At 32.4% G+C, this 18,473-nt stretch overlaps 2 protein-coding genes across 2 annotated transcripts; both read right to left on the bottom strand.

Annotated features, from left to right (window-relative positions):
- Nucleotides 1-932: 932 nt before the first annotated feature.
- LOC123681231 (glycine-rich cell wall structural protein-like) lies at nt 933-4,354 on the bottom strand. The gene is made up of 2 exons (XM_045619498.1): nt 4,197-4,354; nt 933-1,405 (listed from the first exon to the last, which is right to left on the bottom strand). Exons 1-2 carry the CDS (start codon nt 4,221-4,223, stop codon nt 1,028-1,030), a joined length of 405 nt encoding a protein of 134 aa, XP_045475454.1. The 5' UTR covers nt 4,224-4,354; the 3' UTR covers nt 933-1,027.
- A 10,783-nt stretch (nt 4,355-15,137) lies between these two features.
- On the bottom strand, nt 15,138-17,453 carry LOC123686450. The gene is made up of 2 exons (XM_045626604.1): nt 17,297-17,453; nt 15,138-15,642 (listed from the first exon to the last, which is right to left on the bottom strand). Exons 1-2 carry the CDS (start codon nt 17,303-17,305, stop codon nt 15,313-15,315), a joined length of 339 nt encoding a protein of 112 aa, XP_045482560.1. The 5' UTR covers nt 17,306-17,453; the 3' UTR covers nt 15,138-15,312.
- Between the last annotated feature and the right edge of the window lie 1,020 nt (nt 17,454-18,473).

The following is an 18,473-nucleotide window of genomic DNA, read 5'->3' as shown; positions in this document are numbered from 1 at the left end:
TATTCTCTTTATTGATGTTTTTTCTATTGAAACTTGATGATGATTTTTTTTCTCTTGTCTTTTTCTTTATACTGTAACCTTCTAGCGTTTTTGAAAATGTTTTTGTGAGTGGAACTCAAAAATAGTTAACAACCAGATGATAACTACATGAATGATCCGATTCTCGACATTCTTGAAAGAATGGTCAATAAAATCATAAAACAAAGTCATAATCGAATGTCTATAGATGTTGGGTGAAATTTACAATATTTTTGAGCTGAATACAATAACAGAACTTGAATAATAATCAATAGTTTTCCGTTAAATTAAAACATTAAAAGTGAGTTTCTGTTAGAAAATCAAAAATCTTCTTGGGAGGCCCATTTATCGACATTGTGCCGATATTGAGGAAACGGTGTGGTTCAAATGTACCTATTATCGACACCCCAATTTTTCATTAAGTATAAAATGAATATCAAATTTTCCATGAAACGAAGATAATCGAGTATAAAGAAGTATGTTTGTGTTCAAAAAATTATAATTCATTAGCATTTTGTGGGTTTAAAGAGACATTAGTAAACGGGGCGCACTAACTAGTTCAGCAAGGAAAACGGTATTCTCTGGACGTCGACTGACCCTCGATGATCATCAGCTGTTATTCTGAAAGGGATGCTTAGGAGAAAATGGTGGTAAATTCATATATGTTCAGGAAACTACAAAATTGTCTACAATTTTGTAGTTTGAAAATTGAATCAAAATTTTCATCAGACTTCTCTTCATCTTATTATTTTAAAAACAAATCGAAATTGTCGATAATTGGGACATTAACCTCAACAGAAAACAGATTTCTTTTTGAAAAAACAAATGTCATAATTAAAATAAATTGCTAATCTAAATAATTTTTTTTTCAAATTAAAAGTAACACTAAATTAAATCTCAATAAAAAACTTCACTTATACATGAACACAATTTTAATGTATAAACAGTTTTACAAATTTTTTTACAATATACAAAAATATCTTCAAGTTCTTTAAATAATCAACCGAATTCACTTTCTGCCATAACCATGACCATATCCGCCACCGAATCCGAAACCGCCTCCGAATCCACCGCCTCCACCGCCACCGCCTCCTCCTCCGCCGCCACCACCATATCCACCGCCACCACCGTATCCACCTCCATATCCACCGCCCCAACCCTTTCCACCACCATGGTGTCCACCGCCACTTGGATATCCACCGTGATGTCCACCTCCGCTAGGGTAGTATCCACCGCCTCCAATTTTTTTGACTTTTATTATTGCTATAGCGGCACCGCCACCCCCGTATCCTGAGTATCCACCACCACCACAACAACCGCCACCTCCTTTATAATGATGGGGGGCTGGTTGGACCACTAAGATCAAAGCGGCCAGTATGCAGAAAATCTGGAAAAAGAAAGAAGATAAGGTTGTGGATGGTTTTTTAAAACGTTATTTCCACTATTATTATTTATTCAGAGCCTGGGATTGGGACCGATCACTGAACTGATCTAAATTGGGGGCGCTTGTGACGCCAGAGGGTGAATTATTCATAGAAATAAAGCAAGAAGTAAACAAGGATGAAGGTATGTTCGCCTTCTTTGATTGGTTTCCCTCTAGCTACACCAGCGCCTCCTATTTATACTTTTCCACTGAACACATTCTCGATACTTCTACCATAACATAATAGATTATTCTGTTTCATTCATTATTATTTTCGAAATGTGTTGCAAAGGTGGAGAATCGCTTATTTTTGATGAAATTCATTTGATGTTCGTTAAATATGGTTTTGAATGAAATTTTGTGTTGAAAATTTTATTTTCTATATATCACATCAAATTGTCTGCGAGTCATAGACATACTATCACATACTACCTATTTGGTGAACCCCTAGGTAAACCGATTAAGTAGTTGTTCATATAGTTTATTGTTGAATTGAAAAGTTTTTTATGGATTTTTCTTTTTATTTATTTTTTTTACCGATCTTTTTAATAATAAGTATTTTTAGACTGAATAAGACAACTCAATTATTAATTTATATTTATATACTTTCAGTACTATTGTTTTCAAATGATTTTGGTTTATTCATTCCAATGAAAATAATCATGATAATAATAATTCAAGAAAATCAGTTTTCCCCCTCTGAAATTTTCAAAGTTTAACTTTTAAGAGATTTAGAATCAGTGTCGACGCCAGCTATCAAAAACAGGGGTGGCCAAGTGAGGGCCGGATTTTTTTTTTGGGTGGGGACCAAAGTGAATCGAAATTATAGATCTGCTAATCCTGTATTTATTTTAACCTCATTATGTCAAATTTTAGGGAGACAGCAGAATTTCACTGTTTAGAATACACAAGAACAAACTGGTAGCATATTTTCAGAATATTTAATAATATTCATCTCATTTTACCAAGAATACACAGCCCTAGTGTTAGCCAGTAATTATTATTATAAGAAATAATAAACCAAAGTTGAATCGCAATTGCCACAAATCGGATGATGGAATACAATAGTTTTATGACGCATTTTCAAATATATTTATATTCGAAATTCAACTTTTCATTTATATTTCCTGAAATCTGTCATTGTTCTGACGAGAGAAATAACTATGAAACTCAAGGTAAATTTGAATTGTTTTATAAGGAAGTTAAATGAATAAATGAGAAATATCTTCATATAGTATACCATATTGCGTAGGTATATTCATTTACTGCAATTATAGGAATTTCTTAGTTCATAATAAGTAATAATTATAAATTGATGTATCATTACATGATATAATGGTAGGTAGTCATATTTAACACACCTCAAGTGTGAATTGTGATAAGTGATTACCTGTTTATTATTCGAAATGATTCTTCAATAAATAAGAATATACATCTTGTATATCTCTTACAATATGGCTGCTGTATAGCATAATGATAAAAATTAGATAATAATAAAAAATCGAATATTTTCAATTAATCTGAATTCCCGGTCATACTTGGATGGATATGAACACAATTTTTCATTCGTAGTAAGGGAGAAAAGTATGTTGAAAAACAAGAAAATTAACGAAAATTAGCACACATTGAACAATGTGGAAGCAGGTTCTTTGCCGATCGTTTTAATGAGATTTTTTTACACACGAATCTGATGAATTCGAATGAAATATATAGTCGGTATGATAAATTAACATTTGATTGGAGAAAGCGTGGATCCGTGCATTCCTAGTCTGTACATCCAAGCTACAGATGTTCGATATTTTTTTTCGTGACAACAAGGAAGTATCAATTAATTTTTCAGAATAGTTCTACAATTTTCATAAAATGGTAGTAGTAATTATTATAGCCTTTCATAGTGATCCCTGAAATTCAACACGTTTTGAATGGAGAATTAAATATTGACATGAGTGGACGACAAAAAAAAATTGGCTTTTTTAAGCAAGTCAGGATGCACACAACCTTTCTCACTAAGTTCTTCAGTGCATATTCATTTAGTTTCTGTGCGGAAATTGTTTGATTGATTCTTTCAATTATTGAAAGAAACCTTCCTATAGTAGTTGATAATGAACTCACTGATTTTTTTCACAAAAAATTTATTGATTTTTGTTTTATATCACATTGAGAAAGTTCTTCAAACGTATCTCATTTATTCTAATGATGAATTTCAAAATTTTTGGAATTTTCACATTCTGATGAAAAAATACATAGTACCTATGTATTTTGGAGTTTTTCAAAAAAAAATTATATACGTTCTACTGTATTTAAATTCGGTTATTCAGAATATCAATAAATGGAAATATCACATACAAGTAAGAAAGCGATAAAACCAAATTGGCTTGAAGTACTTAGCGTTTCAGAAAAATTGGTAATTCCATGATAATGACCAAATTTTGAAATTCATCATTGAAATAATTGGGATAGGATTGAAAAACCTTCTCAATTTTCGAAGTGATATGAAAAAAATTACATATTTTTGTGAGGAAAAATTTTGAGTTTATTCTGAACTCCCATACAAAGACTTCTTTGAAAAATTGAAAGAATCGATCAAGTGATATTCGCACAGAATCAAAATGAATCTGCAATGAAGGACCTATTGAGAAAGGTGGTGTACCCCCAAGTTGAGTTAAAAAATTAGAAAATTAACGTCTAGCTATGATAAAACTTCAAGTGGAATTTTCATAATAGGTAATAAAATTCGTTAAAAAATCAAACCAACCTGGAGAGTATATCCAGAAATCTCCATCTTGACTAGGTAAAAATGAGAACTGACCAACTAACAAAGACACCCACCACGTTTACCGAGGTCTATAAAGTAATCATGTTAGATCTGATTTCGGTCTTGTTTTATATTCCAGCAGACAGAAGTCAAGGCCAAAAATAATATTCCCATCTTCAGTTTTCTTTTGCATAACTACTGTTTAGTTTTTAAATTATGAAAAGGGTTATCCCAGGTGAAGTCATCTTTCAGATCCGTAATACGAATAAAGTAGTAGAATTTAATGAGCTTGCTATATTGAATGAATGTCTGCGGTTACGTTGAAATAGTGAAATGTGTTTACTGATTTCTTTTCACTACTGTATTATTCAAGAGGAATGTCAATATTATTTTACATGAATGAATTATTAATTTATGATGGATAATCCAAAATTTATCCTCTTCGTATTATTTTCATATACAATTTCATATTTACTGATGATGATTATTCACACATATTCAAAATTTTTATTATTACACACGAATTGGTTTCAAGACTATGATACATTGGTAGTAGACATGTAGTGAAAAGTGGTAGATAGTTACACAGGGTATTTGTGAATATGTGCGACAATATTTAGGGGGTGATTCTGCATGTAAAGATAATGACAATTTGCTATATAACTTTTGTTCTTATATGCTTCATCTTCCGAGATACATTGAAGTTTTTTTTAAACTGACTTTTTATTCAGTTCTCTATGGTACGCCACTGAGATATTTCATATTTCAAACTCCAAATTATCTTGAATTACCTACTCATCCAATTTGTGACCAAAAATCTATCATGTTTTTTATGGTGAGCCGTTTTTATGCAAAAAAATAAAACATCTTAACTTTAACATTATCAAGAACTATCTGATAATAGATAATTTGAGAAATGAAAAATACAAGTTGAGACGTTATTTTAATTTTTTTAAAAAAACGGCGCCCCCTACAAAAAAAGCATCGGAGATTCTTGTCACAAATTGGAAATATTGAAAATTGTGACAAATTAAAAAAGGATTTTCAGCTGACAAAAATTATATACCAAACAATAATTATTTTTCATGCATGACAATCAGCATGATCATAATTGAAACACGTGTGTTTCAATTATGATAAGTAATTGCTTAAGAAATGTATTATTTCATATTTTTTGTCTATGGCATATCCGTTCAAGAGGGGTTTATACCGCGTGGCATTCTCCTGATCCGCCAAAGTTTAACTACTCCCTGTTCAGCGTTTTGGAAATTCCACTTCTTTTCAGGATGAGTGAAGCAAGTTCAAATGTTCCTCTGATTTACCGTCCTTTTCTACTACATACATGCATGAATTCATCAAAATATGTTTTTACGTCTTCATTTTTCATTTTGGAAAACCGTTTTTTTAGCCTTCTTTGGCAAGACTTGTATAATCATTTTATGTGAAAATTCATAAAAAAATAAATAAAGTTATATCATGCATATATATTTTTCAATAAAAAAATCATCTAATTCTTCTTTTTCTTTGCAGAAAATTGAACAAATAAGGACTTTCCGCAATGACTTACTATTTGAAGTGAATAATAGTGAAAGGCTCATATAAATCGATGGTCTCTATAGCGTAAAATAAAGCATATTAGTTTTTGAACTGATCGCTGAAACGGAATTGACACCTATTAACAAAATAGTAATTTACGTAACAAGTCCGGAAAATAGGGTTTTTCTGGACGAATAGACAAAATTCCTGGAAGTCTGTGAGTCCAAAAAAACCATTTTCGGGCGTGTTGCGTACAATATTTTTTCGGCAACCATGTAAAATAACACTATCGCTGCTGCTTTACATATTTTATTGCGATTGCGATAAAAAAACATGCAAATTTTTGACAACTAATTTCATATGAACTGTCAGCCGTTATCTCGGTTGCTATGGATTCTATGATTCTTTTCCGGCCTAGTCCGGGAAGTAGGTACTTTCCGGACTAGGCCGGGAAATGCTACTTTCTCAGAGAAAAAGCGTCCGGGAAGTGCTAACTTCCCGGACGGTTGCCGAAAAAAGTTATAAAAAGGGTTCATATTCATTTAAAGAAAATTATAAATTAGGTTATGTACTTTTATTAAACTGGGTTAAATTTAGACCAATGATTTTTACAAATAATCACCAAAATAAATAATCTGTCAATGGGTGTGGCATTATGCTTTCTCGTTCTTCTGCCTTATAAACAAAATTCCTCGGGTATACCTAATATATAGGGTATTGTAACACTATCATCTTCGATAGATGATATTCGAAAAAGATTAAATTCCTATGGAAGTATTTGAAATCCAAATAAAATATTAATGCCAAATTTCATCAACATCTGACCAGTCGGACGTGGGATATGGGGATCCCAGGAATTATACATTTGCCGATGTTCAACGTGCACCTTATATTTGGAAAAAGTAAACTAGGTCCAACTAGGAAGATATCATCTGAACGTGTACATCATGTCATTCACGAATATTTGTACATGAGAAAGATGTGTGCAAAATGGGTGCCGCGCGAGCTCACAATCGATCAAAAGCAACAATGTGTTAATGATTCTGAAAAGTGTTTGAAGCTGTTTAAGTGCAATAAACCTGAATTTTTGCTTCCATATGTGACCATGGATAAAACGTGGCTCCATCATTTCTGAAAATAAATCATTTCAAAGCGAGGAAAAACACAACAGTCAGCTGGCAGGGTTAGGGCATCAGCATTCTGGGATGCGCAAGGTATAATATTCATTGATTACCTCCAAAAGGGCCAAACCATCAACAGCGATTATTATAAAGCGTTATTGGATCGTTTGAAGGATGAAATCTTCAAAAAACGGCCCCATTTGAAGAAAAAAATAGTAATGTTTCATTAAGACAATGCACCGTATGGATGAAAACAATGGCAAAATTGCATGACTTGGGCTTCGAATTGCTTCTATATCCACCGTATTTGACAGATCTGGCCCCCAGTGACTTTTTCCTGTTCTCAGACACACTCGCTGGAAAGAAATTTAGCGCCAATGAACTATTTTGAGTCGAAATGAGGGCTATTTTGAAGCGAAAGACAAATCGGACTATAAAAATTGTATCGAAATGTTGGAAGATCGCTACAATCGCAGTATCGCCCTCGAAGGCAACTATGTTGAATAATAAAATCGAAAAACATAAAAAGAAATATTTAAGAGATCATTCTCGTACAATACTGCTAATAATATTAATGCACTAAATACAATAGAGATGAATCGATCGCTCTCTTCTTTCAAAAGAAAATTTAAGTAAGCGATGCTCCCTGAACAGTGTCACTTCGTCTGATTGTTGTATATTGGTTGCTTAAATTTTTCATTGTTTCTTGAAAACTTGTAATTTGGTCCTGGTTTTTTATCTTTGGTCACTTTGTTTCTTATGTATCTTGAGGTTTGATTTGTAAGCGTCTCAGTTTTTCATGTCATCGAAATGTAAAATTAATTTGCGGCCAGAACAGAATCCTTATGGAATTCTGATAACTATTGGCCTTTTTTTGTTCTCCCAGATTAATAATTATTTTAGTTATTAATTGGATTATATCTTTTTTTGGTTGATACAGACAATAAAGATCATTATTATTATTAATTTTGCCAAAAAAATGTGTTTTACTTTGTTAGACCGGGGACTTTTCAATTGGCCTACTTTCACCTTCACTTTTGATAGAATTTGGGTTTCGGCTCAGTTGAAAGACCTACTATGCGTACGATGAATTTAATTCACCTTAATCCTTTACCCCAAATTAACCACTTCGACATAGGAAATTTCATTTACACAGGTTATGTGTAGGATATTCTCATTCTATGTGAATAGCGCGAAAAAAATGAGGTCAGCTGACAAAAGTAAACATTTTTAACGAGCAGATAAGCTCATGTTCTTCTCTTTTAAATATGCTCATGTTCTTCTCTTTTAAATATGCTTTATACGTTGCAAGTAAGGTTTAAAAAAATGTTTAATTTGTTATTCATAGCTAGTTAAAATGTGATATACCTACATTGTTAACTGAATTGTATTTCAGTCATATAATTTGGAATTTAATTGGATTTTATTTCCATAAGGATCCCGAACTGATTCTTGATTCTAAATTAAATATTCAATTAACTATTCAAGAGGTTCGTCATTAAAAATAATGAAGCGAAATCATTGATTCATAAAAAATTTGCAGACTTATTTTTATTTCTCCATTCGATGTTCCTATATTCTCTCAGAAAGTGCGTCAAATATTGAAGAAGATAGATACAAGTAATTCATTGTTGACCTGAGGTTGAAAAGTGAAGACCAAAGATACATATACTTTGAAGTATCTTCCGAAGAACAGGTTCCACTGGGATATACCCATTACAGAGATATCCTAATTCATTTCAAGGTTGTTTGAAGCGTGAAGATCAAAATTGGCATAGCCTGGTGGATTACATGTAAAAAACTCTTCAGTGGGTACAATCCTACTCTTGAGGTCATCTTAAAATATTGATGAGCAGAATACATTATGTATTTACTGTGATAATATTCATGAAAAAATTAATATAAAAAAATACCTTAAATAGGTACAATTGTATGATAGTAAGAGTATATCAACGTTTTATTGGGTGAAAAAATTTCAATCATTAGACGAACGTATAAAGGACTTTTATAAGAGGGATTCTAGTGATAGAAAGAATTTGCTGAGATATTAGTACGTTACAACTAAGATGTCTTGAATTGTTGGTGTACCCATTCACTTTTGAAAAATCTAAAGTTGAAAAACTAGGGACTTTCGAAGGGATAGCCTTCTTAGATTTCAAGTCCTCCGCCGTTACTTTACTTGATTCGCGCATTGTTTCCTATGGCACTCATTTGAAATTCCGCTATCGTTTCCATGGAAATAAGATAATGTCATTATACAGGCTGTTCCTAAATTGGAGGTACAAACGAAAAAGACAGATTCCCCGGATCATTTCAAGAAAAAATCCTATATCTTCGTTTCCGAGATACAGAGTTATGAAGTTTGATTTTTTTTTCAAGTTTATTATTCTCATAGCACCTCCCCTTCGAAAACTGTATAACATTTGGCATAAATATTCCAATTCAAAGTTTTCATCATGTGATATTTTTTATGTTGAGTTGAGTAATAAAATAAGTTGAGTAAATGTCAGATTGATTTGCTAATTTTGAATGAACATCTACAGGGTGGGCAAATAAGCGAGGTAAGCGGCTATATCTCAGGATCCAGGCATCGTAGAGACTTATAGTAAAAAAATTTACCACTAAAGTACTAAAGTGTACAAGAAAACACACTGGAAATGGTTTTTAAGTCCATACCTCTACCGCTAGGTAGCGTTATAGCCACCGTCGAGTAGAAAAATGAATTTTATTCGAAAATGTTTCATATGAAGTTGAAGAAAAAATATCATCACTGTAATCCTTGGAAAATTCTCTATCTTCTTGAATTGTCACTTTCGATTTAACGACATCCAATAAGGGTAGGGGAAAGGGAGAAATCTGACAGATTGAAATGCCTGTAACTTCAGTTTGGCTCAACATTTTTGAGCAAATTAGATCTCGTCTGTAAGATGATATCTTGTTGATTGAGGGCAAAATATATTCATGATAAATTTGTTTTTGCTGCTTTCGATAGGGGGCGCTAAGTCAGAAGTTCATTGTTTTGTTCATTTTACTCCGAAATTTCAAATGTAATGATAGGATTTTTTTTAACAGGAACAGAAATTCCATCAAATTTGCATGAAAAAACCTGAAGGTTGCAAAGCAATAGTTTCAGGCGTTCTGAAGTTATGGCCGAAAGAAGATATTCTTCAACTTATGCACTGCGAAAAACTAAATTGTGTCTTTAAGTTCTGACAGAAAGAGAAATCCTATCGAATTTGCATGAAAAAACCCAAAGGTCGCAAAGCGATAGCTTTAGGCGTTCTGGAGTTATGACCGAAAAAATATATTCTTCAACTGATGCACTGAAAAACTAAATTGTGTCTTCTTTCGGCCATAACTCCAGAACGCCTGAAGCTATCGCTTTGCAATCTTTTGGTTTTTTCATACAAATTTGATGGGATTTCTGTTTCTGTCAGAACTTAAAACACAATTTGATTTTGCGCTGTGCATCAGTTGAAGAATATCTTTCTTCGGCTATTACTTCAGAACGCCTGAAACTATCGCTTTGCGGCCTTGAGGTTTTTTCATGCAAATTTGATGGAACTTCTGTTTCTGTTAAGAGAATCCTATAATTATATTTGAAATTTCCGAGTAAAATGAACGAAACAATGAACTTCTGACTCAGCGCCCCCTATCGAAATCAGCAAAAACAAATTTATAATGAGTATATTTTGTCCTCAATCAACAAGATATTATCTTTCAGACGAGATCAAATTTGCTCAAAAATGTTGACCCAAACTGAAGATACAGGCATTTCAATCAGTCATACTTCTCCCTTTTACCTACCCTTATTTGATGTCGTAAAATCGAAAGTGACAGTTCAAAAAGATAGAGAATTTTCCAAGGATTACACTGATGATATTTTTTCTTCAACTTCATATAAAACATTTTCGAGTAATATTAATTTTTCTACTCGACGGTAGCTATTACACCCCCTAGCGGTAGAGGTATGAACTTCAAAACAATTTCCAGTGTGTTTTCTTGTACACTTTAGTGGACAAATTTTTTACCGCAAGTCTCTACGATGCGTGGATCCTGAGATATAGCCGCTTATCTCGCTTATTTGCCCACCCTGTACATGTTGGTATTTTTTCTGGAACAGTGCCCGCTTTTTTCGTCAGACCTTTTTTTAGGTGGACCTGTGGTAGTTTAGAAAAATGTAACAAGAAACAATTCTCTAGTTCTCCTCAGGAAAATCTAAATTATTATAAAGATCCAGTTAGGAAGCTATAATTCATAAATCAATTATAAGTTTTGGTAGGTACTTATTTACCCAATCTGTAGCGACAATTGAAAAAAAAGATTCAATAAACTGTTATAATCATCACAAAAAGTATGATTACAAGATACCAGTGACGGCTCGTGCCCTCGAGATGTGGGTCGGCCACACTCCGGAAAATTACGAACGTATATATCAAATTTATTAAAATTCATTAGTTCCAAAAAATGAAGTGATGAAATGTCTTTAAACCTTATTTCAATTTGAGTTATAATTGAATCCAGAATTTCACAAAAAAGCCGTTTCATTGAGGAATTATCCGTGAGCTGAATTTCGGAATCTATTTTACGTTTTCGACGTCTAGCACTCGGTGGCATTACTTCTGGGAGTTTTTCTACTTCTGAATATAAGCGAATGAAATACTCATCTTCTGTGCGAAATTTTTTCAGAGTCGATAATAAAGAAGTGATTCTGGCGTTGCAATAAGTTATATCTGATAACTTATGCTGGATTATAGAAAAAACGGGATCTGTGTATGTAAAAATCAAATTAAAAGAGTGGAGAATGAACAAAAATTCGAAATCATTCAACATTTTCTTCAGACCGGTAGCTTCACGTATTGTAATATCATCCCATTCATCTAAATTGTCGCTGATATGATCAAAAACTTCAATTAATTCTTCTCTCTTATCGAATATTGTTTTTACACCGCGAGATTTGAAATTCCAACGAGTTTCCGAGCTAGAGGGTAATCTTTTTTTGCATATTTCGTCTAGAATATTAGTGCGTTTACTTGATTTAGTGAAAAACGACGAAAATCCTGAAAGATTCGAAAAAAACACGCGACACTCATTGATTTTCTTGGTCGAATCTTGTAACACTAAATTCAATTTATGTGCATAACAGTGCGTGAATAGTGCTTGAGGAGCAATAGTTTTTATTCGCGCTTGTAACCCATTAATTTCCCCCGCCATCACAGCTGCCCCGTCATATGTTTGACCTACTAATTTAGTCGCTAAATTGAAATCTTTAAAATTGTCCAACAAGGTATTGAAAATATCATTCGCGGTTCGACCTTTACTAACATCGAAAAAACCCCAAAATCGTTCGGATATTTTACCTTCTCTAACGAAGCGGAAAATTACTGACATCTGACAAAAATATTTAACATCCGTTGTTTCGTCTATTTCCCAAGAAAAGCACGCAGAATTATTTATTTCCTCGCGAATTTTCTCCCTCGAAATTACAGAACTTTTGAAATCAGGATGTTTTCAAAGTTAGGAATATATTAATTATATTTTCATGATAAGACAATCAATACCTAACTACTATCGAACGGCATAAATAAGTTCTTTTCTGATTAAGACGTAATATCCCATAATTAACCATTCATTTGAATATATTAATTATATTTTCATGATCTGAAAATCAATAGCTACTATCGAACGGCATAAATAAGTTATTTTCTGATTAAGACATAATATCTCATAATTTAATAAAAATATAAATAAATACATAAATTAACCATTCATTTAATTATCAAATATTTGAAATAAACTGTGAAAAGTTGCTGCTTGACGCTCTGCAATAGGATAACCGGCCAGCCGACCCTGTGTATAGGGAAGCGACCTTACATCGAGTTGTTGTGCCGTTCTATTGAGTGGTCGTATTCTGGGCGTATGTCGTAGTATCTTTTCCTTTACGTAGCGCTCTCGGTAGCGCTGGTTCCGCCATCGGCTCTTGGCCGACCTAACGTGATGTGATGAGATGCTTTCAGTGACATTCCAAGGGTTGCAATTGTATAATTGTAACATTTGTGTTACATTTCAGACCTAATGTTACGGTGTTACGTACAATTCTGGAATAACCTGTTTGGGGTGATGTTACGAAAAGTAACCATTTACGATTGTGGTTTGTTACAATTTATGAAAGGGAATAACAACGCTGGATGCTTTGGAAATCGAATATTAGGTGGGTCCGAAAGAAAATATTGGCCGGTATAAGTTATATTTTCCTGTTCTGAGTGGAAATATTCATTACCGAGGGAATTTGGATATCGAAATCGATAACTCCGATTGAGTTTGAATGAATTGAATATCTAGAATTATTTTCTATTTCCCGATAATTTTTGGGTCGGCCCGGCCGACCCTGCCGACCCTGACGAGCCGTCACTGCAAGATACACTCTGTATTTCGAAAACAAAGCGTTTGCGGGTATATGTTTGAAGGACACTTATTTGTCAAAAAGTGATTCTTTTCGACAAAGGAATTTCACATTTTCCTTTTGTAACTCCAATTTAGGAACACTCTCTTTACTGTCCTCTTATGATTGTTTTTGTATAGATATCTTAGTTACACCTTATACAGGGTATCCCGGGAAGAATGCGACAAACGAATACCCTAAATTAAGGTCATCATGGAGGACCCGTATCAAGATGTTTCAATCGCCTGAGTGCCTTCGTTGGGGATATACAGGGTGATGTTCATCTCATGAGTGAAATTTTACAGTTCAATAACTCTTTAACTAATCGACCGAATAATTTCAAATTTTGAAGTTTTGTCACCTTTTCCTATCGCCTTCTTTCAATATTTCTGAATTCGAGTAAATCAGATCCGGACTAGGAAAATTTCAGACTTTTTCTATTTTCGTGAATATTGGATCACCCCGTACGTGAACATTATGATTTTTTTCCGTTTTCGGAACCACAAAGAATCAATTCATTATAAAAATTGTAAATTTCGGCATGGCACGGTAATACAGGGGGACCAATAAACATTCCCTCATGAAAGAAGTACAACCGAATAAGATAGCGAAATCTGTGAAACAACTATATCATATCAACGTGCTCAAAAATGCATTAAAATGGAGGAATATCATTTTGAACAATATCTGCTGAACTGAAAATATTTTATTTTTGATTAATTGTTTTCAAGATCAAATATTTTCAATTTATTTGTTATTTTTTGTTCTATTCTTTATCCAGCTTGTTAATTGAAAGTTCCCTAAATAATTTGAGGAAAATTTAGGTGAGACATTCGTGAAGGGTGAAACAACTTCAATTTTCGAGATAATTCTACCGATAAATTCAAGATCTCTTGAACTATGAATTTTCTTTCATGAAGAAATGTTTATTGATCACCCTGAATAATGGCGCCAAGGAGAGATTTGAAATTTTTATTATGAATTAATTCTTTGAAATCACGAAAACGAAAAAAAATCATATATCAACATACAGGGTGATTCAATATTCAAGAAAATAGAAAAGGTCTTAAATTTTCCTAGTCCGGATCTGATTTACTCGATTTCAGAAATATTGAAGGAAGGCGATAGTGAAGGGCGACAACACTTCAAAAATTGAAATTATTCGGTGGATTTCTTGAAGAGTTATTGAGTTAAAAATATTTCACTCATAAGGGAATGTTTATTGATCACCCTGTATCACCGTGCCAAGCCGAGATTTAGAATTTTTATAATGAATTGATTCTTTGTGGTTCCGAAAACGGAAAAAAATCATAATGTTCACGTACAGGTTGATCCAATATTCACGAAAATAGGAAAAGTCTGAAATTTTCCTAGTCCGGATCTGATTTACTCGAATTCAGAAATATTGAAGGAAGGCGGTAGGAAAGGGTGACAAAACTTCAAAATTTAAAATTATTCGGTCGATTAGTTGAAGAGTTATTCAACAGTGAAATTTCACTCATAAGATGAACATCACCCTGTATATACCAAACGAAGGCGATTGAAACCTCTTGATATGGGTCCTCCTTGATGACTTTAATTCATGGTATTCGTTTGTCGCATTCTTCCCGGGACACCCTGTATATTAATACCTATTATCAATAATTGTTGCTATGAGATCACTCTTACAATTTAATTTATTTATATGCAGGGTATAATACTAAACTGAAGAAGTCAAGATGTATAGTTGACGAAACAATTGTTTTGTTAATTAAATTCGCGAGTTTTTTACTTCTAATCAATTCATGTCTAGGGTAGTTCATCGATTCAAGGAATGTTCGAGTAAATAGAATAAATATAAGATTCTGAAAATACTAATGTTTAATTATTTTATTATGTGCCCCTCACAATTCCATATTGGGCATTGAACAATTTTATGTCATTCAACTGTAGAATTGTACGAACCAATTTTGAAATCGTACAAGTGATCCAAATATCCAATCAAGTTAAAAATTATTCACAATAGGATCAATGATTTTTATCGGTAATACCGGCTGGTCCTCAATTTCCATCCTTTGCCATACTTGTTACCATATCCATATGGATAATCTCTTCTGTAAGTGCCTGATCCTCTCTTCCATCCTTTTGGTTTGGGTGTGGTTTCCGACGTTTCCGTGTTTGGTTTTTCTGAAGTTGTAGTGGTTATGGGTGGTTGAAGATATTGATTGTTTCTCCAACCACTTATCTGAGATCGGTAAGGAATTGGGACGTAATCTCTATCCAAAGCGATTATTGTTTGTAGTTCATATTGTGGAGAAAATGAAAAAGCTCCATTGATGACTAGAACTACAAAAGCAACTCCAAATATCTGAAAATAAATATCCACATGATTTTCTAGATTTTCAAAATATTAAAAGTAGGTTTTTGGGAGCAACGGAATTTCCGTTGTTAGAATTTATGGTCATATGAACTTTTTTTCATGAAAAAAGTTGTTCTATCCGACGCCAAAGTTATCGAACTAATATCTGGACCATTCTCTATATAGACTTCAACAATTATAACCTAGTTGACAGTGTTGAAACCCCTAGTTCGAGATTGTCATGAATTTATAGAGCAAATATTTGAGGAATCAGATTTTGAAAAATTCATATTTACAGAAATTGACTATAAAGAATCATGAAATTTGAATTAAGAGTGCCTTTGCGTCTAATTACACTAAAGAAGACAATGAGATCTTATCATCGTGTGCAATACAAAATTTTCCAATAGCAAAATTTCAAAATCAGGTGAAAAAAGAAAATTGTAATTATTGGTACAAAAATTGCAACTGTATTGTTCCGTTACCAGGGACATGTCAACAAATGTAAAAACAAATTTTACATTCTGTTTTTTGTTGTATGAATTTGTAAAATTTTAGCCACCCTTGTTAAAGTGTTACTTTATCTACCCATGCAGTTGAAGTGATAGTTGTAAAACAAATTTTAGATTTTGGAATTAGCGTAGTGTTCAGTATTTTTTCCGTTTTTTGTACGAAGCGAATACGAAATGTATGTAAAAGAATTAACACAAGAAAAAGGATACTTGCCATCAGATGAATATTCGATTAAATAAAAAAGTTAAATAAATCATTTTATCTACCCTTGCCGTTGAAGTGTTACTTTATCTACCCTTGCGGTTGAAGTGATTCTTTGATATTTATCTACTCAAAAGAGTTGCTGTAACGACATTTCAATATTAGCTATAGAAAAATATTAGTAAACTGATATCTTATTCGTTTTTCCAAATCTTTGAATTTCGATTTCCCAAATCACTGAATAATTTTTGAACTTGCAATATTATTCGGTAAAGAAGGAAATAATACAACATTGTGTGAAATTTGCTATGCTTTCCGCTTATCCTCTCTCTTCTCTGAATTTTAGAGCCTAAATACTAATACAAACTCTGTACTTAATAAAAATGTAAATAACAACAGAAAAAAAATTTACCAAAAATATATCTATTAGCGCCAGAAGAAAAAAATTAATTTTGATTATGATGTTCAGGAAAGGTTTTCTGTAGGTACAACATGAATTTTTCCAACCACTCCTCGAAAATTAAGAAATGTAGTAAAATTAAAATAATGACAAGAACCGGAATTTCAAAAATCAAAATCTGAATCTTCTGGGGAAAGGAAAGAGAAACATTTTTTTTTGGTTTAATTGATATGAATGATAGTTTAATTTTGTTTAGTATCTTCAATGATTCTGAAAAATTTTTTCAATTATTATTCGAATTTTTGAACGTGAACAATTTTCTGAAAAACCATAACAAAATTCGTTATGTATGATAATATTGCTTGAAATTGTAAAAATCTTTTTTCGTCAGATATAATGGTACACATTCAATTGAACGAGGTTTTTTATTACACCACTAATCTACCTGATATGTTATCATTTGATAAATTAGCAAAACTCTATATTTTTCATTAACTTATTACCTACTACGTATCTACATATTGAAATTTTAATTATTACTAAACGTACCTTGTTCATTTTATCAGGTGTACCTACACTATAAGGGCATCAAGATGTGAAGAAATACTTTCGGAACTGAACAAAGCTGAATGATCCAGTGGTTTATATAGATTTATTCCACAGGTGGTAGAGAAGAAGGCCCTTTTTTCTTTGTTCATCATAAAACTTGATCTGAAAGGGGTCAAGCATTATGGTCCACCTTCAAACGTAATGAATAGAAATATGTATATATTTTCCTATTCCTTCTATTCTTGAGCACTGAAGAAACTGTTTAATTTTAGTGAAACATTGAAATAAATTTCATGATTTTTTTTCTTATTATTATTACTCATTATTGAAATGAAATGATGAGAATTACTCATAAACATTATCCCGAAATCCGAGTCAAAATTTAATAAATCTGAAACCATTACGAGATATCTCCATATCAGCTATATTTGTGATGTTTCATCATTTTATGTATTTCATGAATTAATCTTCAGATATGTTTCCTTGGTTTTCTGTATGAATCTTTAGAATCATTTTATTTTCATTTTATTGCGGTAAGTAAGGAATTGCTAATGTTAAGGAATTCTTTAAAAAAGAAAAAGCTTCTGGAGAAAATGAATTTTCTGTTTTTGTGATGTTCTCCACGTTTTCATTTCATTTAAAAATTGAATAAAGAAAAACAAAAAACTTAATATATACCATAAAATCTTGGTCGATTTCAACGATTCATTGGAAATAATACACAATGTAATTGATAATTATATTTTGGGGCAACAAAAGAGGATATAAAATGAAGGAATGCTTAAACTTTAGATTTTCCCCTTTCAATATATGCCATTGTATCAGTACGAAGCCATAAAAGATACAAAGATACATTCAGCATTAAAATTGAACTATTTCAGATGAAATCGAAAAAAATTTTCCGACCTTCAAAGACCTACTTGCTTCTACAAAAAAAACAATGAAACAAATTAGTATTCAATATATCCTGTAGATCTACCTAATAGGTAGATCAATGTTGTCCATAGATCTACCTTGTAGGTAGATCAATGTTGCCCACAGATCTACCTTGTAGGTAGATCATCATAGCCCATAGATCTACCTTTTAGGTTGATCAATATAGCCCATAGATCCATATTTTAATTCATTCATAAATACTTCCATATCTCCTATAAAATCGATATCGTACTGTATAAAA

This window comes from Harmonia axyridis, chromosome 1, assembly GCF_914767665.1.
Source record: "Harmonia axyridis chromosome 1, icHarAxyr1.1, whole genome shotgun sequence".
Classification (NCBI taxonomy): Eukaryota; Metazoa; Arthropoda; class Insecta; order Coleoptera; family Coccinellidae; genus Harmonia; species Harmonia axyridis.
The sequence above is the reverse complement of the archived record's forward strand: the minus strand, read 5'-3'. Positions and strand labels throughout refer to the sequence as shown.